The 23,793-nt window shown below is 39.3% G+C and overlaps 2 protein-coding genes across 4 annotated transcripts in view; one reads left to right on the forward strand and one right to left on the reverse strand.

Annotated features, from left to right (window-relative positions):
- RANBP6 (RAN binding protein 6) overlaps nucleotides 1-23,793 on the forward strand; it is a 404,812-nt gene that overhangs the window by 83,774 nt on the left and 297,245 nt on the right. The gene's annotated exons all lie outside the window — the stretch shown is intronic.
- TPD52L3 (TPD52 like 3) lies at nucleotides 1,650-6,413 on the reverse strand. 2 transcript variants are annotated; one of them, XM_055350603.2, is made up of 2 exons: nucleotides 3,351-6,413; nucleotides 1,650-2,696 (listed from the first exon to the last, which is right to left on the reverse strand). In XM_055350603.2, the coding sequence occupies exons 1-2, from the start codon at nucleotides 3,715-3,717 to the stop codon at nucleotides 2,680-2,682; spliced, it is 384 nt and encodes a 127-aa protein (XP_055206578.1). In that variant the 5' UTR covers nucleotides 3,718-6,413; the 3' UTR covers nucleotides 1,650-2,679. The 2 variants fall into 2 exon arrangements, with proteins under 2 accessions (XP_055206578.1, XP_063552486.1); XM_063696416.1 differs by having other exon boundaries at nucleotides 1,650-6,413.

Below are 23,793 nucleotides of genomic sequence, written 5' to 3' on the forward strand. Positions count from 1 at the left end.
CCTGTGGTTAGGATTTCGACCTATGAATTTGGGGTGGGAAGACATAAACATCAAGGCCATGTCATCTTGTCTTGATTTTCTATCCTAATCCCTTCACTCACATGGACAATTAAAGTCCCAGAAAACTGAGAGCCTCAGGAAATTTTGTTTCAGTATCATTCCCATCTAGTAGTTCTCAGGTACTGAGCGAAACCTAAGGATGTGAATCTTTGGGTATCCACATATTCTACAAACTATTGAAAATAGCATCCTGAATTGGCCAAGTTAAATAGACTTAAGCTAGGCTACAAAATCCAAATAGGCCTAGATGAGTGGAGATTATCAAGTTATGCGGGTAGACAGGGAAGAAGATGAAGAAAGCCAATGCATAGGAAGGGTAGAAGCTGGTGGAAAAAGGAAATCTCGAGGAAACTTTAGAGCCAGAATCCAAATGTTCATGGAAGCATTTTATTTGGTGCCCATGACCACTGATACGAAAAAGCCAAAGCAAAATGAATGTGCAACTCCAGCTTCAATAATATCAGGCCTTTTCAATTCTACATCCTTATTATCTTGCAAATTTATCCCCCCAAGCCCCGCCTCATGCAGTTGGTTCCTAAGTCTGAGAGATTCTACCTCTAAAATACTTAATCTATTTCTCTGATGACCAGAGTAATCTAAAACAAAAATTTGATAGTTACTTTTTTACTTAAGTGCTTCAATGCCTATTTCCTACAGGCTTAAATATTAATATCTAAGGTAGTATGTAAGACTACTTATGATTTTGCCCCCTGCTTATTTTTTCTTACTCATGTAACACCATTTCCCCTCCCTCACTCATGTAACACCATTTCCCCTTCCTCTCTAGCCACAGTGTTAGTTCCTAGAATATGTCATTCTTATACATTCCTTTGTGACTCAGTTCCTCTGCATGTTGTCTGGAATGTTCTATTCTTGTCTGTCTGGCAAACTTCTCCTAGTCCTCTAAGACTTTCTGTCTCCTAAAGTCTTTACTGACCTACCAAGACAGAGTTGAACACCCCTTCCTCAGGACTTCTTTTATCTCTGGCACACAGCTCTATTTTAGCACTCATTGAATTATAATGATTTGAAAGTCTAAGTGTTTCTAGAGGGCACATACGATGTCTAATTCTATGCTTTCAGAACCTGGGACAGTTCTTGATACATAGTAGGGTCTCAGATTGGCTTTGAATAAACAAGATATTTTTGTTTAAAAGCAGAAGGAACTTGTGAACAAGTTCATGTTGTTGATAGTCTCTTAGATTCCATATTTGATGTCTGAAGTATATGATGTTAATTCCTTCCTTGATTTAACGTGTATTTATTGACGATCAATCCTAAGCCAGAAATGGGAAAACAATGATCAACAAAAATAAATATGTACTTTACTACTTTTACGGAGTTGAGAATTTATTGGGGAAACTTACTACTGTTGTAGAAATTATTAAATAAAATATAATATCTCTCAGGTTTGGCCCATGATAATAGTCTGAGATTGTCCCTAACACAAGCCTTCCTGAAATATGTCAAAGCCTTTGCCTGTTGGACTACTTTCATTTCTTGTATGCTGCAGGCTCACCTCTTGTTCTCCAGCATACAAAGCCATTTTGGTTGATAAACACAACAAATTAAAAATCGAACATGCAAAATAGTAAAACATCTTGTTTTAATCCAAGCAAAACTTTGTCTTCAGAAATCTGTGGAGGGTTGGGATACATGAGTAACTTTACAGTTTACCAAATGCTTTTGTATTTATAGTGGTATTTGGTTTTGCTTATAGGAAAACCAAAGGAATGTTGGGGGAGCGTTCAAGAGTCAACAAAATAGAATCATCCTCTTAGGCTGGAGGGATTACCATTTTAGGCAGTGAGAGGTTATTGAAATGTACCCATAAGGGTCCTAGTCTCTGCCCACAGCCAATAAGATGCAAACTTCTATCTCAGGCAGTGTGTCTAGAGGAGTGAAAGAGGCTCCCAGATCTTGGCATTTTGAAAATGGAAAAGGAAAACAAACAAAAAGTATATTCGTGTGAAAATCAGATATCAGAAAATTCAAACAAGCACCGTCCAGGTTCCTACTGTTTTGAACTCTCCAGAGGGTTATATTCTGCTTCCTTCTCATTTAGGGTTTCCTAAAAAGAAGGGCAGACTTGGAGTTAAGAGCAAAGATGTATAGTTAGGTCCATTCAAAGGCATAACAGCCAGCATCACAGGGGACAGACATTCTTTTTAAAATGTTCCTTGAGACAGGGGTTTATCTTTCTTGAATTTGGCTATACCTGTTTTCCTCCAGCCCGTCAGCTGGAGGTGGTAACTAACTAGGAGTTGCTGCCAGAGAGGCAATTTCTTCCTTTTAAGTGAAGTGCTGCTATGGCAAAGACATGCTGCTTCAAGGGTTAAACTTTAAAACACTCATTTTGATATATAAAGAAATTATAAACAAAGCACAAGGCAAAGTTGCAATTTCAGTTTGTGTTCAAAGTAGTAATAATTTCCTAAACTGACACTGTTGTTTTGCTTAGTCCAGACCTTTGAAAACAAACGAGTTTTACAAAAGCTGTGTTAGTAATGTAACAATTAGTGCACTACCACTATTTTCCCCTCTTTTTCTGAGTCTCAGAGAAGATGAAGTTTTCTTGATCATCTTTTTCAAATAAAAGTTGTAGGCCAGGTGAAGCTTTCAAGGTGACTTTGAGACTGAGGGAAGGAAGGAAATGGGGAAGGGAAAACAAACAAACAAACCAAAAAAACACTACAGATTACTTCATACCTCTTTCAAGCTTAAACAGAACTCTACTTTGGCTTTCTAATAAGCTAGTTTTCCAAAAGAGAGTTTGGGCTTTGGCCTAAGACCCCTCTGGAGCCACTGACTTGCCCATTAGATACAGTCTCAGGAAAGCTAATATAATGGCACATTTCGTCTACAAACTTAAGTGAAAAATAACCAGGTACAAAACTTTGGGTTCTCTATCTTAAAAGTAGCAAATATCTGTGTTCTTTTCTCAAAACTGGATTCTGTCAATTTCCTGAATTAACCACTTTACCATTGTGGTTTGCTTGCTTGTTTTTGTTGGGCAGAGTTGCAAATGTAATAAGGGAAGGGGGTTCTTGCACTGGTTTAGTACCAGGCAAGGTTACCAAGGGGGCTCATTCTGGTTCCAGAAAGTGGAGATGGTCATCCTCACTCTCCAGAACTGGGAGTGGCTCATTCCCACTCTCCGGAATCTGGAGTGGGTCTTCCCCACTCCCCAAAACTGAGAGCAGATCAACCCCACCCTCCGCAGAAGAAAGACAGTCAGGGCCAAGCTCTTTTGCCCCCTGAGACTTTGGACTTGATTGTCCCCATCAGACCTTCAAAAGATCTGAATGTGGCCGACTTCTTCACGCCTCCAAGCTTCCTGCAGATGAGAGTGCCCATGGTGGACAGAGCAGCTGATGTCTTCTGTTTCACATAGGTGTTGGAGACCTGAACATCAAGCCAGCTCTTGGACAGATTCTGTCTCAGCCCTACCAAGGCGGTGAGGCCTAACTTCCTCTTGAGTTCCCCACAGCGTCTCTCTTTGGCTGCTAGTACGTGGCGTAGGGTTACAATTTCAGCCTCCAATTTAGTGAGTTTGGTTTTGAGCTCTCTTTGCTCTGGCTCTGTCAGATCCTCCAGTTCAGAAGTCGAGTGGGATTCATATGTGCCCACAGAGGTCTCTGTCCTGGCATGTGGCATGGACTGGGAAAGAAGATCTTCGTTAAGAGAGTCCAGGTCCAATTCTTGGTAGAAAGAGTTGAATTATTGGGCTGCAGAGAAATAATGTTGGCCAGCAGAGTCGAAATCTAGGCCTGCAGGCTCAGACTCTTGGCGGGTGGAGTCAGATTTCAGGCGGGAGGGATCCATGGCCCAGCTGGTACAATGGACACCTTGGCAGTTGAGTTGACGACCTGGCCTGTGAAGTAGACACGCTAGCTCGTGGTGTTCACTTCCGGGTGGTGGGGGTGGGGAGCCGGGCTGGTCAGGGTTGCGGAGGTGGGACTTCCCGCCCAAACCGCTAGGCTGCAGAATCAGTGCTCAGCTGAGGCGCAACCCACACTGGCGGCATTTTGGCATCGCGAGGACCTCCTGAGGTAGGCAGTGCGGAGATTATTGTCGAAAAGAGAGGAATTTCTCCTGACATGGTAAATGACAAGCCCTGGCCTTCAAACCAAAGCGTCAGGCAACTCTTTTCCACCACACCAGCTCCAACACTTGAAAATCATTTAAACATGATTGTGCAAATATGAATTTTCAGTTTTGCAGTTGCATTTTCTTTATTCCGCCCTACCTCCACTCACATTTCTGGAAGCATGTCTGCCTACATTCAAGGTTACCTGTTGTGGGAGGTAGTCTGCACAGTAAAGTAAAACTAGTTAAATAGGATCTATCAGAGTGTGGATCCACTCTCCCCCGCTAACCTCCCACCCCAACCTCCCCCCAACCGTAATTCTGCCGAGAGTAAACTTATGCAATGGAAAAATCAGGACGTTAATCCAGTGAGGTCTTGTGGTCGGGCTTCACTTAGCTCATTCTATGGCTGCCTATTCTCAGAGAATATTCTTGAGCAAGTCTTAGATTCTAGTGATTTTGTTGGATATTCTGGTAATTCTTGCGAGCATGATCTTGTGGAACATAATTTGATCCTCAGCAAATTTCAGCAGTTTGCCCTACTCATGCCTATGTGGCTACAATGAAGCATCCAGCTGTGCATTCAAATCAACTTCAGCCCTCCTTTGAGTTTATGTTCTATAACCCTTTCACATAATTTAGTAGTGTTTATTATTGCCTTGTCCTGAGTGGTGTGTTTCCCTAAGTTAAAAAGTGAGAATTGTTCTTGTAAACATGAAGACTGATGGAGGATTTGGCTATGTGTTTAAAGGCCTGAATAGGGCAGCAAGGACTCCCTAAAAACCAATTTGTTCCAGAGGGTAGACTTTTCCTCTATTGCCTGTAGAAACACTAGTGGTTTCAGGAACACTCCCAGACTCTGAATCAGAACTCCTCTTTCAAACCTGAGACTAAAGGGTAAAGAAATCCCTGAATTATGCTACATAATATAGAACACACATTGTCTCTTCAAAGTTGAGACTCCAAATCACCAAATCTGAACTTGCACTTGATTTTACTTCTCTGTATTATTTCAACCACCAACCTTGATGCCTATTTTCTTTATAAGCTTCCTCATCCTTCAATGTAAAATATGAAATCTTTTATTAAGCCTTGATTCCTTTTGATAGAGAATGGTTTTTTTTCTCATAGCAAAACTGAGCTTTTCAGACACTTAGTTTCCAGATCCCACATCAAGACATACACTCTCATTCAAATAGGAAAATAAGAAGTCAAATTATTTATTTTTCAGATGATATGATTCCATATCTAGAAAACCCGAAAGGCTCCACCAAAAGGCTCCTGGAACTGATAAATGACTTCAGTAGAGTTTCAGGATATAAAGTCAGTATCATTTCTATATATCAATAATGTTAAACCTGAGAACCAAATAAAGAATGCAATCTCATTTACAATAGCCACAAAAAAATAAAATACCTAAGACTACATCTAACCAAGGAGATGAAAGATCTCTACAAGGAGAACTACAAAACACTGCCAAAAGAAATCGTAAATGATACAAATGAATGGAAAACATTACATGCTCATGGATTAGAAGAATCAAAATTGTTTAAATGGCCATACTGTGCAAAGCAATCTGTGGATTCAGTGCCATTCCTTTCAAACTATCAATGTTATTTTTCACAGAACTAGAAAAAAAACTATTCTAAAATTCATATGGAACCAAAGAAGAGCCTGAACAGCCAAAGCAACCCTAAGCGAAAAGAACAAAGCTGGAAACATGCTACAGTAATCAAACCAACATGGTACTGGGTACACATAGACCAATGGAACAGACACATAGACCAATGGAACAGAGACTCAGAATAGAGACTCAGAAATAAAGCCACACACCTATAGCCATCTGATACTTGACAAAGTCAACAAAAATAAGCAATGGGGAAAGGATTCCTGATTCAATAAATCATGCTGAGATAGGTGGCTAGCCATATAGAGAATAAAACTGGACTCCTACCTTTCACCATATACAAAAACTAACTCAGGATGGATTAAAGATTTAAATGTAAACCTCACACTATAAGAATCCTAGAAGAAAACCTAGGAAACACCATTCTGGACATCAGTCTTGGGAAATAATTTATGACTAAGTCCCCAAAAACAATCTCAATAAAAACAAACATTGACAAGTGGGACCTAACTAAAGAGCTTCTCTACAGCAAAAGAAACTATTAATAAAGTAAACAGACAACCTACAGAATGGGAGAAAATATTCACAAACTGCATCTGACAAAGGTCTAATATCCAGGGTCCATATGGAACTTAAATAATTGAACAAGCAAAAACCAAATAACCCCATTTAAAAATGGACAAAAGACATGAACAGACACTTTTCAGAAGAAGACATACAAGTGGCCAACAAACATATGAAAAAATGTTCCACATCACTAATCATCAGAGAAATTCAAATCAAAACTGTAATGAGATAACATCTCACACCTGTCAGAATGGCTATTCTTAAAAAGTCAAAAAACAACAGATGTTAAGAAGGCTATGGAGAAAAGGAAATGCTTATACACTTATACACTTGTGGTGGGAATGTAAATTCAGCTGCTGTGGAAAACAGTTTATAGATTTCTCAAGTAACTTAAAACACAACTACCATTAATCCAGCAATCCCATTACTAGGTATATATGCAAAAGAAAACAAATCATCCTATTGAAAAGATACGTGCACTCATATGTTCATCACAGCACTGTTCACAATAGCAAAGACATGGAATCAACTTAGGTGTCCATCAATAGTGGATTGGATAAAGGAAATGTGGTATATATACAGCATGAAATACTACACAGGAATAAAAAAGAATGAAATCATGTCATTTCCAGCAACATGGATGCAGTTGGAGGCCATTATCCTAGGTGAATTAATGCAAGAACAGAAAACCAAATACCACATGTGCTCACTTATAAATGGGAGCTAAACATTGGATACTCATGGTCATAAAGATGACAACAATAGACACTGGGGACTACTAGAGGGGGACGTGGGTGGGCGGGGGAAGGGTTGAAAAACTAACCACTGGGTACTCTGCTCAGTATCTGGGTGAGTAAATCATTCGTAACCCAAACCTTGGCATCACACAATATACCCAAGTAACAAGCCTGCACATGTACCTCTGAATCTAAAATAAAAGTAGAAAAAAAAAAAGACAATAGCCTCTGGAAAGGATGCTCCTTATTGGCAGTGTTCTGATCTCCTGAGTAAACCTGGCTAAAGAAGTAATACAATGGAACATCCATTTTATTAGGCTTATGCATAAGCACATACGAAACAATATTTATGTTTTGAAAACATTGATCAATCAAATGAAATTTTATTTAATTTATAGTGATAGTAACCAATTGTTTGTATAAGCTATCTTTTTAAGGTGTAAAATACCAAACACTCACCCCATAATTGTAAAATTTCACATCTCTAGATGAGACAATGGAATCCTCTGTATTACACAGAAAGGCTCATAAAACTTTTCATATAAAACTGAAAGCTTTTTGATGCTATTTATTTAAATACTAAAAATAGCCAAAGTATTTGATTCAGGAACTATAAAGAAAAAGCTTGAGATTATTTGTAATCCTACAATGGTTTGATATCCTTTGTTTCCAAGGAGGACACCACTGACCCATTTTTGATAAAGAAAGAACTGTGTTATGTCTCTAGTAAGGGTGATGGATTACACTAATCTTTTGTAAAGTAAAGGTAAGTGGTATAATAAAATGATTTTTTCTCTTTATATGTAGAAGCCTGTATATATTATGTTCTATAAATAAATTCCTAAAGCTTGAATATGAAAACAAAGCCATATCCTCCAGCAGGTCTGGGTTATTTGGGAATAGAAGAAGTTAGATCGTAGTAAGTGATACTCGAGTTTGGAAATGATTAGGAACTTGTATCAGTGCCGGCAGTTTTAACCATTTATTTTGTTAGAAATGATCAATATAGAGCTTTCTGATTACATTGATGATTCAGATTGCTTCTAAAGAACTGACAACTCACCTTGCAGTCTGGTCATTTGCACTGCTAGATTTAACCTAGTGAGTTCTCTAAGGCTTTATTTCTAATATTTAAACAGTTTTTTTCTGGTGTTCAACTACTATAATTCTAGCTGAATGCAAGGAAAAATACTTAAATATCTAATTGAGCCTGAAAATAAGGCACATAGCTGAAACCCTACTCCAGTCAGAATGTTTTAAGAGTAAGAGAAAATTGGTAGTTGGGCTTTTCTTGTGGAAAGCCAGAATATTATATTTGATTTCAATTTGCAAGTTATTTTCACTACTATCTCACATCATAGCCCAGCTCCATCAATAATATATGTAGTTGCCTCTCCATAGATATTCTCCAGCATGAACAGGAATATTGACTGCAGTTTACAACAGCAAGCATTACTGCTATCAGTCTTCATATTTCAGTGGTTAAGTTGATCTTCTTTTAGGATGAGGATGATATTTTCTTTCAGCAGCTCTCCTATTTGGACTAATTAGCTTAAAAATACTTAGGTGTACTATAGGTTAGGATTTTCCTATCTGACATCAAAATATACTATAGGTGTATTAAATCAACATTAGAGCTTATTGCTGTTATTCACCCTCTTTGGTGGTATATAATGGTGGTAGGGGTACTGGGGGAATCAAATTAAGATTCAGAGTCCAGTTGTGTCTGAAGAACTGTATTCCCCTCCTCTGTCATGCCCATTTACATGGGTTAATACGTAAGGGAGGAAGGGGCTTTCAAGGAGGAAGTTTTTTTTTTTTTTTTCAGGTCTTAGAGGTAGAAGAGGAATCATAAGGAGAATGAGGGATGGAAAGAAGGGAAAGAAAAATGATCAAATGATGTAGGAACTTCCGTAGATTAAAAAATGAGGGTTCTTCTTGTTGAAACATAAAAGCTTTGTATATAAAGACCTACGTTGAGTAGCAAGGACTCTGTAAACACTGTATTTTTTTCCAGAGACTGGAGTGCTTGCGGAAACACTGGTGGATCTAGGTATGTTTCTCTAGTGATGATCTAGAAATTTGGAGGATGCCTTAAAATGGAGTAGGGGATTGAAAAAGGATAAGACTGCCACTTGCTTCTCACTCTCCTTCACCCACTTCAGCCCAACCAACACTCTCCTTGAATTACATGCAGTTACAGCAAAGGCATAGATTGTTGCTATGGTTTGAAAGTGTCCCCTAAAACCTATGTGTTGGAAAGTTAATCCTCAGTGCAACAGTGTTTAGAGATGGGATCTTTAAGAGATGGTTAGGTCATGAGAGCTCTGCCCTCATGAATGAATGAATGCAGTTATCACTGGAATAGGTTAATTATTCTGGGAGTGGGTTGCTAATAAATGGATGAGTTTGACTCTCTCTCTCTGTTCTCTCATGTTCTTTTGCTCTTTTACCTTCTTCCATGGGATGATGCAGCAAGAAGGCCCTCACCAGATGCGGGCGCCTTGATATTGGACTTTCCAGCCTCCAGAATCATGAGAAATAAATTTCTATTGTTTATAAATTATTCAGTCTGTGATGTTCTGTTATACTAGCATAAAACTAAGATAACTATGTTGCTAAAAAGTCTGTAGGGGATCCAGATTACTTGAAGGAGCCAGTGGTAGGTTTCTGTATGTATGACCCTTAACTAAGCAGGAAAATTTAGCAAGACATTTATTTGAAAGATGTACAAATTTTGAGTACCAGGAGATATATCTCCTGGATCGGGCATATATATTTTTTCTCTCCTGGGAAGATAGGGTTCTCAGGGTGCAGAGTTAAGAGTGGCAGCAGGAGATACTTCCGTCAAGTGGCTGGACACAGAATGGACATCTACAGAAAGGACAGAGCAGAAGCACATGGAAGAGCTAGTCCTGAGCATAGAGGACTCCCAGAAGTAACTGGGGATATTCAGAGAAGGGAGTCTTGAAGTCCTGAAGCTTGGCACTGAGGGGTTGGAACTAACAAAATGTGGGGGCCAGAGTAATTAGATTCATTTGTATCTACAGGCTGTAGAAGCCTGAGGACAATCAGGTTATTTTACATTTTTATTTTATTTTATTATATTTTTGAGACAGGGTCTTGCTCCATCACCAAGGCTGGAGTGCTGTGGTGCAGGCTCCTAAGCTCAAGTGATCCTCCCACCTCAGCCCTCAGCCTCCCAAGTAGCCAGGACTGTAGGCAAGTACCATCACATCTGGCTAATTAAAAATTTTTTTTAGTAGAGACGGAGTTTTACCATGTTGCCCAGGCTGGTTTTGAATTCCTGAGCTCAAGCAATCCTCCTGCCTTGGCCTCCAAAGTGCTGTGATTGTACATACACGAGCCTGGTGGCGATCAGGCTATTAATGGAAAAGTTACAATCTTTTTAAAGGTTATGACCATTGAGGTGAATTTGCTGCAATGCAGTAAACTACAGCCTGTACTCTACTCCCTAGGAGCTTAGCTATTTTTGTCTTAAAACTGTCATGCCTTCTATAGCATGATAACTATTTTATTTCCTTGATTCTGAGGCACAATCAGTTGTAAGACATATCTTTGTTTTAATAAGAGGTTTCTAGGAGGAAAAATCTATATTGTACATTAATTTTAAGATACAATCCTGCCTTAGTCTGTTTGTGTTGCTATACGGGAATACGTGAGGCTGGGCAATTTATAAAGAAAAGAGATTTATTTGACTCATAGTTCTGCAGGCTGTACAAGAAGCATGGTGTCAGCATCCATCTGCTTGGCTTCTGTTGAGGGCCTCATGTTGCCTCCGTTCCTGATGGAAGGTGAGGGAGGAGCTAGCATCACATGGCAAGAGAAGTGCCAGGCTCTTTTCAACAACCAGTTCTCTCGGGAACTAAGGGGGAGAACTCACTCCCTCCTTTGAGAATGGCACCAAACCATTCATGAAGGATCCATCCCCATGATCCAGACACCTCTCACCAGGCCCCACCTCCAACTTTGGAGATCAGATTTCAACCTGAGACTTGACAGGGCCAAACAAACCATATCCAGGGCTAAGTGTGGTGGCTCACACCTGTAATCCCAGCCATTTGGGAAGGGTGAGAAGATTGCTTGAATCCAGTAGTTCAAGCAATGACCAGCCTGAGCGAAACATCAAGACCCCTCTCTACACAAAATTTTATTATTATTATTACTATTATTTTTATTTTTCCATAAGTTATTGGAGTACAGGTGGTATTTAGTTTCACGAGTAAGTTCTTTAGTGGTGATTTGTGAGATTTTGGTGCACATATCAACTGAGCAATATACACTGCACCACATTTGTAGTCTTTTAATCCCTTGCCTTCCTCACACTCTTCCCCCCGAGTCCCCAAAGTCCACTGTGTCATTCTTATGCCTTTGCATCCTCATAGCTTAGCTCCCACATATCAGTGAGAACATGGGATGTTTGGTTTTTCATTTCTGAGTTACTTCACTTAGAATAATAGTCTCCAATCTCAGTCAGGTCACTGCATATGCTGTTAATTCACTCATTTTTATGGCTGCATAGTATTCCATCACACACACACACACACACACACACACACACACACACACACACACACACATATATATATATACCACAGTTTCTTGATCCACTCATTGGCATTTGGGTTGGTTCCACAATTTTGCAATTGTTAATTGTGCTGCAATAAACATGCTTGTGCAAGTATCTTTTTAGTTTTACTTTTAGTTCTTTAAAGAATCTCTACACTCTTTTCCATAGTGGCTGTACTAGTTTACATTCCCAACAGCAGTGTAGAAATGTTTCCTTTTCACTGTATCCATGCCAACATCTACTGTTTTTTGGTTTTTTGATTATGGCCATTCTTGCAGGAGTATTGCATGGTGGTTTTGATTTGCATTTCCCTGATCATTAGTGTGTGATGTTGAGCATTTTTTCATTTGTTTGTTGGCCATTTGTCTATCTTCTTTTGAAAATTGTCTATTCATGTCCTTGGCCCACTTTTTGATGTGATTGTTTGTTTTTTTCTTACTGATTTGTTAGAGTTCGTTGTAGACTCTGGATATTAGTCCTTTGTCAGATGTACAGATTGTTAAGATTTTCTCCTACTCTGTGGGTTGTCTGTTTACTCTGCTGACTGTTCCTTTTGCCATGCAAAAGCTCTTTAGTTTAATTAGGTCCCAGCTATTTATCTTTGTTTTTATTGCATTTACTTTTGGGTCATGAAATCCTTGCCTAAGCCAATGTCTAGAAGGGGTTTTCCAATGTTATCTTCTAGAATTTTTATAGTTTCACATCTTAGGTTTAAGTCATTAATCCATCTTTAGTTGATTTTTATATAAGGTGAGAGATGAGGATCCAGTTTCATTCTCCTCCAGGTGGCTAGCCAATTATCCCAGCACTATTTGTTGAAAAGGTTATCCTTTCCCCACTTTATGTTTTTTGTTTGCTTTGTTGAAGATCAATTGACTGTAAGCATTTGGGTTTATTTTTGGGTTCTATATTCTGTTCCATTGATCTATGTGCCTATTTTTATACCAGTACCATGCTGTTTTGGTAACTATGGCCTTATAATATAGTTTGAAATAAAGTAGTGTGATACCTCCAGATTTGTTCATTTTACTTTATCTTGCTTTGGCTATGTGGGTTATGGGCTCATTTTTGGTTCCATATGAATTTTAGAATTGTTTTTTCTAATTCTGTGAAGAATGATGGTGGTATTTTGATGGGGATTGCGTTGAATTTGTAGATTGCTTTTGGCAGTATGGTCATTTTCACAATACTGAGTCTACCCATCCATGAGCATGGGTTGTGTTAACATTTGTTTGTGTTGTGTTAACATTTGTTTGTGTTGTCTATGATTTATTTCAGCAGTGTTTTATAGTTTTCCTTGTAGAGGTCTTTCGACTCCTTTGTTAGGTATATTCTTAAGTATTTTTTTTGCAGCTATTGTAAAAGGGGTTGAGTTCTTGATTTGATTCTCCACTTGGTTGCTGTTGGTGTGCAGAAGAGCTACTGATTTTTGTACATTAATCTTGTATCTGGAAACTTTGCTGAATTCTTTTATCAGTTCTAGGAGCTTTCTGGAGGAGCCCTTAGGGTTTTCAAGGTAAATGATCTTATCGTCAGCAAACAGTGACAGTTTGACTTCCTCTTTACTGATTTGGATGCCCTTTATTTCTTTCTCTTGTCTGATTGCTCTGGCTAGGACTTTCAATACTATGTTGAAGAGGAGTGTTGAGAGTGGGCATCCTTGTCTTGTTCCAGTTCTTGGAGGGAATGCTTGCAACTTTTCCCCATTCAGTATTATGTTGGCTGTGGGTTTGTCATAGATAGCTTTTATTACATTAAGGTATGTCCCTTGTATGCTGATTTTGCTGAGAGTTTTAATCATAAAGTGATGCTGGATTTTGTCAGTCTTTTTCTGCATCTACTGAGATGATCATGTGATTTTTGTTTTAAATTCTGTTTATGTGGTGTATCACATTTATTGACTTGCGTATGTTAAACCATCCCTTCATCCCTGATATGGAACCCACTTGATCATAGTGGATTCTCTTTGTGATATGTTGTTGGATTCGGTTAGCTAGTATTTTGTTAAGGATTTTAGCATCTGTGTTCATCAAGGATATCAGTCTGTAGTTTTCTTTTTTGGTTATGTCCTTTCCTGGTTTTGGTATTAGGGTCATGCTGGCTTCATAGAATGAATTAAGGAGGGTTCCTTCCTTGTTTCTCTGTCTTGTGGAATAGTGTCAAAAGGATTGGCACCAATTCTTTGAATGTCTAGTAGAATTCATCTGTGAATCCGTCTGGTCCTGGACTTTCTCTTGTTGGTAATTTTTTAATTAGCATTTCAATCTCGCTGCTTGTTAGTGGTCTGTTCAGGGTATCTAATTCTTTCTGATTTAAGCTAGGAGGGTTATATTTTTCCAGGAATTTATCCATCTCTTCTAGGTTTTCTAGTTTATGTATGTAAAGGTGTTTATAGTACACTTGAATAATCTTTTGTATTTCAGTGGTGTCAGTTGTAATATCTCCTGTTTCATTTCTTAGTGAGGTTATTTGGATTCTCTTTCTTCTTGGTTAATCTTGCTAATGGTCTACAATTTTATTTATCTTTTCAAATAACCAGCTTTTTGTTTCATTTATCTTTTGTATTGGTTTCTTCTTTGTTTGTTTTTTGAGATGGAGTTTCACTCTGTTGCCCAGGCTAGAGTGCAGTGGTGCGATCTTGGCTCACTGCAACCTCCACCTCCCAGGTTCAAGTGATTCTCCTGCCTCAGCCTCCTGAGTAGCTGGGATTACAGGCGTGTGCCACCACTCCTGGCTAATTTCTGTATTTTTAGTAGAGATGGGGTTTCCCCATGTTGGTCAGGCTGTTCTGGAACTCCTGACCTCAGGTGATCCACCTGCCTCGGCCTCCCAAAGTGCTGGGATTACAGGCTTGAGCCACTATGCCCAGCCTGTATTGTTTTTTTGTTGTTGTTGTTGTTTCAATTTCATTTAGCTCTGGTCCGATCTTGGTTATTTCTTTTATTCTGCTGGGTTAGGGTTTGGTTTGTTCTAGTTTCTCTAGTTCCTTGAGGTGTGACCTTAGATCGTCTGCTTGTGCTCTTTCAGACTTTTTGATGTAGGTATTTAGGGATATGAACTTTCCTCTTAGCACTGCCTTTGCTGTATCCCAGAGGTTTCTTTTTTTTTTTTTTTTTTTCGAGATGGAGTCTTGCTCTGTCACCAGGCTGGAGTGCAATGGCGCGATCTCGGCTAACTGCAACCTCTGCCTCCCGGGTTCAAGTGATTCTCCTGCCTCAGCCTCCCAAGTAGCTGGGACTACAGGTGCCACCACACCCAGCTAATTTTTGTATTTTTAGCAGAGACGGGGTTTCACCGTGTTGGCCGGGATGGTCTCGATCTCTTGTCCTCATGATCCGCCTGACTCGGCATCCCAAAGTGGTGGGATTTCAGGTGTGAGCCACTGCATCTGGGCCCAGAGGTTTTGATAGGTTGTGTTATTATTGTCATTCAGTTTGAAGAATTTTTTAAATTTCCATCTTGATTTTGTTTTTGACTCAATGCTCATTCAGGAGCAGGTTATCTAATTTCCATGTATTTGCGTGGTTTTGAGGGCTCCTTTTGGAGTTGATTTCCAGTTTTATTACACTGTGGTTTGAGAGAGTGCTTGACATAATTTCAATTTTCTAAAATTTATTGAGGGTTGTTTTATGGCCTATCATATTATGGTCTGTCTTGGAGAAAGTTCCATGTGCTGTTGAATAGAATGTATATTCTGTGGTTGTTGGATGAAATATTCTGTATATATCTGTTAAGTCCATTTGTTCCAAGGTATTATTTAAATCCTTTGTTTCCTTGTTGACTTTCTGTCTTGATGGCCTGTCTAGTGTTGTCAGTGGAGTATTGAAGTCCCCCACTATTATTGTGTTGCTATCTCATTTCTTAGGTCTGTTAGTAATTGTTTTATAAATTTGGGAGCTCCAGTGTTAGGTGCATATGTTTAGGATGGTGATATTTTGCTGTTGGACGAGGCCTTTTACCATTATATAATGTACCTCTTTGTCTCTTTTAACCACTGTTGCCTTAAAGTTTATTTTGTCTGACATAAGAATAGCTACCCCTGCTGGCTTTTGGTGTCCATTTTCATGAAATGCCTTTTTTTCCCACCCCTTTACTTTAATTTTATGTGAGTCCTTTTGTGTTAGTTGAGTCTCCTGAAGGCAGCAGATAGTTGGTTGGTGAGTTCTTATCAATTCTGTGGTTCTGCATCTTCTAAGTGGAGCATTTAGGCCATTTACATTCAATGTTAGTATTGAAATGTGAGGTACTGTTGCATTCATCATGTGCTTTGTTGCTTGTGAACTTCGTTTTTTGTTTTGTTTTATTTTCTTTTGTTTTTGCTTTTTAATTTATATTTTTGTTTTATAGGTCCTGTGTGACTTATGCTTTAAAGAGGTTCTGTTTTGATGTGTTTCCAGGATTAGTTTCAAGATTTAGAGCTCCTTTTAGCAGTTCTTGTAGTGGTGGCTTGGTAATGGTGAATTCTCTCAGCATTTGTTTATCTGAAAATGACTGTATCTTTCCTTCATATATGATGCTTAGTTTCACTGCATACAAAATTCTTGGCTGATAATTGTTTTGTTTGGGGAGGCCGAAGATAGGGCCCCACTCCTTCTAGCTTGTAGGGTTTCTGCTGAGAAATCTACTGTTAATTTGATAGGTTTTCCTTTATAGGTTACCTGGTGCTTCTGTCTCACAGTTCTTAAAATTCTTTCCTTCATCTTAACTTTGGATAACCTGAAGACAATGTGCCTAGGCAAAGATCTTTTTGCGGTGAATTTCCAGGTGTTCTTTTTGCTTCTTGTATTTGGATATCTAGGTCTCTAGCAAGGCTGGGGAAGTTTTCCTCAATTATTCCCCCAAATATGTTTTCCAAGCTTTTAGAATTCTCTTCTTCCTCAGAAACACTAATTATTCTTAGGTTTGGTCATTTAACATAATCCCAGACTTCTTGGAGGCTTTGTTAAAATTTTCTTATTCTTTTTTCTTTGTCTTTATTGGATTGGGTTAATTCGGAGACCTTGTCTTCAAGCTTTGAATTTCTTTCTTCTACTTGTTCAATTCCATTGCTGAGACTTTCCAGAGTATTTCACATTTCTACAAGTGTGTCAAAAGTTTCCTGAATTTTTTATTGTTTTTTTCTTTAATCTGTTTCCTTGAATATTTCTCCTTTCACTTCTTGCATCATTTTTTGGATTTCCTTGCATTGGGCTTTGCCTTTCTTTGTTCCCTCCCTGATTAGCTTAATAACTAACCTCCTGAATTCTTTTTCAGGTAAATCAGGGATTTCTTCTTGGCTTGGATCCATTGCTGGTGAACTAGTGTGATTTTTGGGGAGGTGTTGAAGAGCCTTGTTTTGTCATATTACCGGGGTTAGTTTTCTGGTTCCTTCTCATTTGGGTAGCCTCTGTCAGAGGGAAGATCTAGGGCTGAAGGCTGTTGTTCAGATTCTTTTGTTGCATGAGGTGTTCCCTTGATGTATTACTCTCCCCCTTTTTCTATGGATGTGGCTTCCTGTGAGCCGAACTGCAGTAATTGTTGTCTCTCTTTTGGGTCTAGCTGCCCAGCGAGTCTATCTGGCTCTGGGCTGGTGGTGGGGGTTGTCTGCATAGAGTCTTGTGATGTGAACCATCTATGGGTCTCTCAGCCATGCTTACTAGTGCCTATTCCGGTGGAGGTGGTGGTGGGTGCAGTGGGCTCCATGAGGGTTCTTAGCTTTGGTGATTTAATGTTCTATTTTTGTGTTGGTTGGCCTCCTGCCAGGAGGTAGTGCTTTCCAGAAAGCATCAGCTATAGTAGTGTGGAGAGGGACCAGTGGTGGGCAGGGCCCTAGAACTCCCAAGATTATATGCCCTTTGTCTTCCGCTACCAGGGTAGATAGGGAAGGACCATTGGGTAGGGGTGGGGTTAGGCATGTCTGAGCTCAGATTCTCCTTGGGCAGGTCTTGCTGAGGCTGCTGTGGGGGATGGGGGTGAGATTCCCAGGTCACTGGAGTTATATACCTTGGAGGATTGTGGCTGCCTCTGCTGAGTCTTGCAGGTTGTCAGGGAAGTGGGGGAAAGCTGGCAGTCTTAGGCCTCACCCAGCTCCCATGCAAACCGAAGGGCCGGTCTCACTCCCACTGTGTCCTCACCAACAGCTCCTAGTCTGTTTCCAGGTGGAGGGCAAGACGGGCTTGAAAACTGTCCCAATGCTATCCACCTTCCAGCTGAGAAAGAAAAGGGCTTTAGTTCTTCCCCTGTCTGTGAAGTCTGCACACTGGATTCATGCCCTCCCCTGAGTTCTGGCCAGGAGGCTTCTCACCCCATTCGAATTGTTACAAAGTTAGGCTAGAGAATTCCTTCTCCCTGTGGAGTTTTACCCCCTGCTCCTCTGGCCACCCCCCCAATGGATCCCTGTGGTGCCAGGCAGGAACCAGCTGCTTGGGGACCCAGCGAGCCCCCAGGGCCTTTCTGCTGCTTCTTCTACCCCTGTATTTCACTTGGCTCTCTAACTTGACTCAGCTCCAGGAAAAGTCAGAAACTTCTCCTGCAAACAGACCTTCAACTTCTCCAGTGGGGGTGTGTGTTCAGGAAAGGAGGGTCTCCCTTTCCCACTTCTGCAGTTGGGGCACTCACATTATTTGGGCGTTTCCTGGGTCTTGCAGGGGCAGCCTGCTTTCTTCAGAGGGTCTCTGGGTCCTCTCGGGATTGCTAGTTTGTTCTTGCAGTCAATCTGGAGCTAAAATTCACAGTGCAACCCTCTGCATGCTGCTCTGTCTGGAGCTGCAATCTAGTCCTGCCTCCCATCCACCATTATCCCAGGAGCTCTCCCTCAAAAACATTTTTTTTAATTAGTTGGGTGTGGTAAAGCAGGATGATTGCTTGAGCCCAGGAGTTTGAAGCTGCAGCAATGATCATGCCACTGCACTCTAGCCTGGGTGACAGAGTGAGACCCTGACTCTAAAAAAAATTTTAAATAATAAAGATAAAATTAAAAACCAAACCATATACAAACCATAGCAAATCCCAATTTTAAAGACATTAAAATGTCACAAAACATCCATCTTAAAATTGAAGAAATACAGTAGTAATGCAGCAAGCTACAAACACTAGTGGTTTTGCTTGATTATTCTACTGGAATTTACAATGGACCTTCTAAAGAAATGGTACATTTCCAATGTTTTTGAAGCTCTCTGCATGTCCTTCTCATTCTTTTTTGTTTCCTCTAGTTAATCTCTACTCTAAATTTTGGGGCAATCATTTCTTTTTTTTCTTTACAAGATTTTACCACGTATATGTATATGTATCAGTAAACAATGTATTATTTGGTTTTGTCTGGTTTTGAATCTTAAAGAAATGGAATCATACCTCATGTATTCTTCTGTGATCTGCCCATTGTTTTTAATATCCATCCATGTTGATAGTTGCAATAGTTTATTCATTTTCACTACCATATAATATTTCATGGAATGCATATATCACAACGTATTTATACATTCTATCATCAGTGTTAGTTGTTTACTGAGACACTGAGGGACTCAAAGGTTAGTTTCTCTGGTGTGCCATCCCAGGCTTTTGGCCTATCTGAAGTCTATTTCTGCACATGTACTTAATACTATTTTCTTCATATTTGTTCACAGTAGACTTCCCCTTCTTGAAATATATCCTGAAACATAGTCGAGTAATTATCTCTCTAGCCTCATTTCTCACCATTTCCTGTCATACACTTTATATTTCTGGCATACCAAATTATTATAGTTCTGAAAACTGCAAGTTCACTGATATGATTTGGCTCTGTGTCCCCACCCAAATCTCATCTTGAATTGTACTCCCATAATTCCCACATGTTGTGAGAGGGACTTGGTGGGAGATAATTGAATCATGGGGGGCAGTTTCCCTCATACTGTTCTCATAGTAGTGAATAAGTCTCATGAGATCTGGTGGTTTTATCAGGGGCTTCTGCTTTTGCACCTTCCTCATTCTCTCTTTGCCTGCTGCCATCCGTGTAAGATGGGACTTGCTGCTCCTTACCTTCTGCCATGATTGTGAGGCTTCCCCAGCTACATGGAACTGTAAGTCCAATTAAACTCTTTCTTCTGTAAATTGCCCAGTCTCAGGTATGTTTTTATCAGCAGTGTGAAAACAGACTAATACATTCACCGTGCTCTTTTACCTTCAGGCCTTTGTCAGTTTTGCTGTCTTCCTGGAGTGCTCATCTCCTGCCTAATTCTTGCCCTCCTTTCAGGTGTCTCCTAGTTAAGGAAGCCTCCCTCCATGACATTCTAGTTTGGGGTTTTTCCTTAACAGAGGAGATGTCCTACTGTCATCTTAGGGGTTAGTCAGAGTTGCCTTTTGAAAGTGTCAAATATATTACAGAATAAAACCCCACGGTTGCACTTTGGTGCTGGGAAAGACTGTATGAAAGGTCTGTTGTATGTAGTTGTAGTTGTAATGAACAGGAAGCATGGAAATACCACTTAGAATTGTCAGTACCAACTTTTCAAATGTCTTTAGGTTAAGGCACAAATTACATACTTGTTGGTGAAAAAGAGCTGGATAAATTACATGTTATTTTCATTTGCGTTCGAGATTTTTACCTAAATTTCAGAATTTTTCTAAGAGCAACCAGACAAAACCCATCCTCTTTGCCTGGAGTTTGTTCTCTGCCATGGGAAACAAAGTCTCTCATTTGGTTCCCTCTCTGTGTTTATATCACTCTGGCTGCTTATCTGTTGGACATCTCACCAAAAAATACTTCAAGGGATGGGTGGATATGGGAAGTAAAAACCAAATTATTTGGTTACATACTTTTTAAAAAATAAGCTTTTCTTTTTAGAATAGTTTTAGATTTACATAAAAGTTGCAAAAACCCAACCTGAAGCCAAAGGGTGAGGGAACCTGTTTGATGTAATCTCTAAAGATTAGCCTTCTAGGGTATGGAATACGGTGGAAAAGAATGGAGAAAGTACAGTTTGGGTACAGTTTGAAGTTGCAGAAGCAAACTATACAGTTCAGTGATATTTAATTGTATAAATATGTAATTGTTTAATCATCTACTTTTGGGCATTTAGATTGAGTCCAGATTTTCTTTTTGCTTATTATACACATTCTTTTATTTAAATCTTACATGTCTATTCCAATTTACATATGATACATTCATAGAAGTAGATTGTCTGGGCTCCGATTTTAAGATTTTTGATATGTAACATCTCCAGAAAAATTTTTAGCAATTTACCTTCCACCTGCAGAATGTCAGAGAGCTTGTTTTTCTGTGTCCTCATTAATATTAGGTATTATCATTAGTCTTTGCCAGGTTAATAGAAAAATATCTTCCTGTTTTTATTTATATTTCTTTGGTTATAGTTAAATTTAAAAATAAAAAGATCTTTATTGGCCATCTGTGGCTTTGTTAAATTATCTCCTTGTTGTGGTATAAAACACTTGCTTTCATTTGTGCCTGGTGCTCTTCAATCCACAGACCATCTGTTTTGCCCTCACCAGAGAATAAACGTTCAGCATTCTGCAGTGATCTTTACCATGTTTAGTTGACTAGAGTCTGGGGAAAGTTGTAGGGCTGTCTAACTCCTTAACAAGATTTTCAACCAGTGTTTTTAGTCCCACTTTTGCACCACTGCCCTTCTCCCTCTCATTTCTAGAGACACCTGTTGCTGCCAGTTCTTGAGATTTTTGGTGATTATGCAGTGTGATTTGCTTTGATTCTTTACTTTCTCCACTACCAGCTCAAATTTCTTGTATCTTCCATGTAGGTTGCTACTCTTCCATCTACTTTTTAGCTTCCTCATTTTTGTTGTGGTTGTCTCTTCTCCTAATCTCTTTGTCCTTACAGATTATGCCTTAAAAGTATATAATTCCCTCTACTTCATTTTAATGATCTTATTGGAGGATGTGGAGATACATTCTTGTGTTCAATCTTCCATCTTTAACAGGAAGACCTGAGTTGAAACTGTTTTACTGGGGCTTGTTAGGTTGGTAAATACTACAGATGTCTCATAGACCTGGAAAGATATAAAGAATTGCTATGTAGACCAGAGAGCCTCCAGGTTGCCTCAGATTAGTATGAGAAAGACGTCTTTATTGATGAAAATTCTTTCCACGACCTCTTGGAATATCTCTGCACTCATATTTATAAAGGTATTAAATGGTTGGGTTGCTTATGCAAAAATATTTGTGAATTTGTTCATTTGCATGCAATCGAATGACTCAGACAGGCACACATATAGCCACAATGTAGGTTAAGTCTCTCAGGAACATAGCAAAATATGGAATAACTGATGATGCATGAGCATTAGCAACCAGAATGGACAGTGGCTGGAGCAGGGTCCAAGAGGCCTTCTATGCTAGACCATCTCAGGAGGGACTAAGAGGTGGCAGGGTAAGGAAAGGAGGACACTTTGAGGACTTAGTAGAGCTGCTCTTTGCCAACTAGTAAGGAAGTATTTTTATATTTTATAGTAGGTATGGCCATAATGGTATGTATAAGTAATTATCAGTCTTTTCCCTTTTGCTTCAACTATGTTGCCCTTATATGAATTATTTTCCCTTTCTAGCAAGCTCTACATGTTGTCTGTCACTGTCTTATTTCCTCTGCTCAATGTCTTTCCCAACTTTCTACAGATGATGATTCCCATCTACAGACTCGAGCCTTCACCAATTCCTGAGGCAGTCCTGAAGGTGGTGGCAGTCCAATCAGTAACACCAGCAACCTGATGCATGCTTTCCAAAAAGAGCTCAGGCTGCATAGGTAGTCTCTGAGTTTCAGGTTTCCCTTCCGTCCCTCAAACTTGGCTTTATGTGTAGAGTAGCCTTTGGCCTCAGTTTTCCTCCCCAGTATCTGTACCTCTGATATTTTTTGGTGCCTCCTATTTCCTTTGATTCCCCTCTTCCCCAGTCACTTCCTGTATTATTGCTGCAAGTGGACAGACATAGCCTAGAGTCATGATATAGCTACCTATGTGGCTTTAGTTACACCTTTCATCTCAGCTCTGCTATCCATTCCTGGATTGCATTCCTTTAGCATTGATGCTTCCCCAATCTATGGCAAAGCTTTGCTGTGCCCTTTGGATGCTGTATTATACACTGTTTAGCTGCTTCCTTGGGACTATTGCATACTTTGTATTGGACAAATTATCTAAAAAAGTCAGTGTTCTATTAGCAAAGATAGAAGGCAGAGTGGCTGACAGGTTAGCTACCAAACAGCTTTTGGCATATCACCTACTGATATTGGAAGTTCCCAACTAGAAGGGCCCTGTAGAATATCTAATGACAGAGCTCACAGTGGGAAGTGTTACTCAGATACTCAGAGCTTCCAATTAGCTTTTTAGCCCCTCACTGTTAAATATGAGAAGGCAACCAAAGATTATCAGACATTTGAGGAAGGCTTTATATACAAAAGAAAGAAAACAAAACATACAAACATAAAAAATAATTTGGAAAAGATAAAGACAATGTAGGGAGAAGAATAACAATTTTAAATTATTAATATTCTTAGAGACATGAGGGAAGATATAATAATGAAAAAAGAGAACACTATAAAAGAATATTTACAGAATAAAAAGGAGGTCTTAGAAACTAAACATGTGATCACAAAAGCAATAAACTCAATGGAAGGATTAGGCAATAAAGTTGAAGACATCTCTGATGATAGAGCAAAAAATAAAGGAAATGAAATATAAGAGTGAAAAGAAAAAAAATTAAGGCATTCTAGGAGGTCTAACACTTGAGGTTCCAAAAACAACTGGGAAAATAGAGCTGAGAAAACTGTCAGTGTAATAATTCAAGAAAATTCCCTGGAACTAAAAGAATCCATTTCAACTTAAGTTTGTAAGGTACATCACTGTGAAATTTCAGAACTCAGGAGACAAAGAGAAGATTCTATAAATTCCTAGAGAAAAAGAGAGGTTTTCTTTTTTAAAAAGGTCAAATACAACAGGCTAGGAATCAGAATGGCCTCAGATTTTTCAAAAGCAGTAGTAGAATCTAGGAGGCAATGGAGCAATGCCTTTAAAATTTAACCTAGAATTTTGTACCCAGCCAAATTATCAATCAAATGTGAAGGCAGAATAAAGACATCTTAAGACATGCAAAATTGCATAGTTTACCTACCATGCAGACCTTTTCATACTCAGAAAGTTACTGGAGGA

The sequence above is a fragment of the Gorilla gorilla genome, chromosome 13 (assembly GCF_029281585.2).
Source record: "Gorilla gorilla gorilla isolate KB3781 chromosome 13, NHGRI_mGorGor1-v2.1_pri, whole genome shotgun sequence".
Taxonomy (NCBI): Eukaryota; Metazoa; Chordata; class Mammalia; order Primates; family Hominidae; genus Gorilla; species Gorilla gorilla.

Excerpts from the sequence above, each read along its gene's own strand:
- TPD52L3 (XM_063696416.1), bottom strand. The coding sequence starts at position 3,717 with ATGCCACATGCCAGGACAGAGACCTCTGTGGGCACATATGAATCCCAC.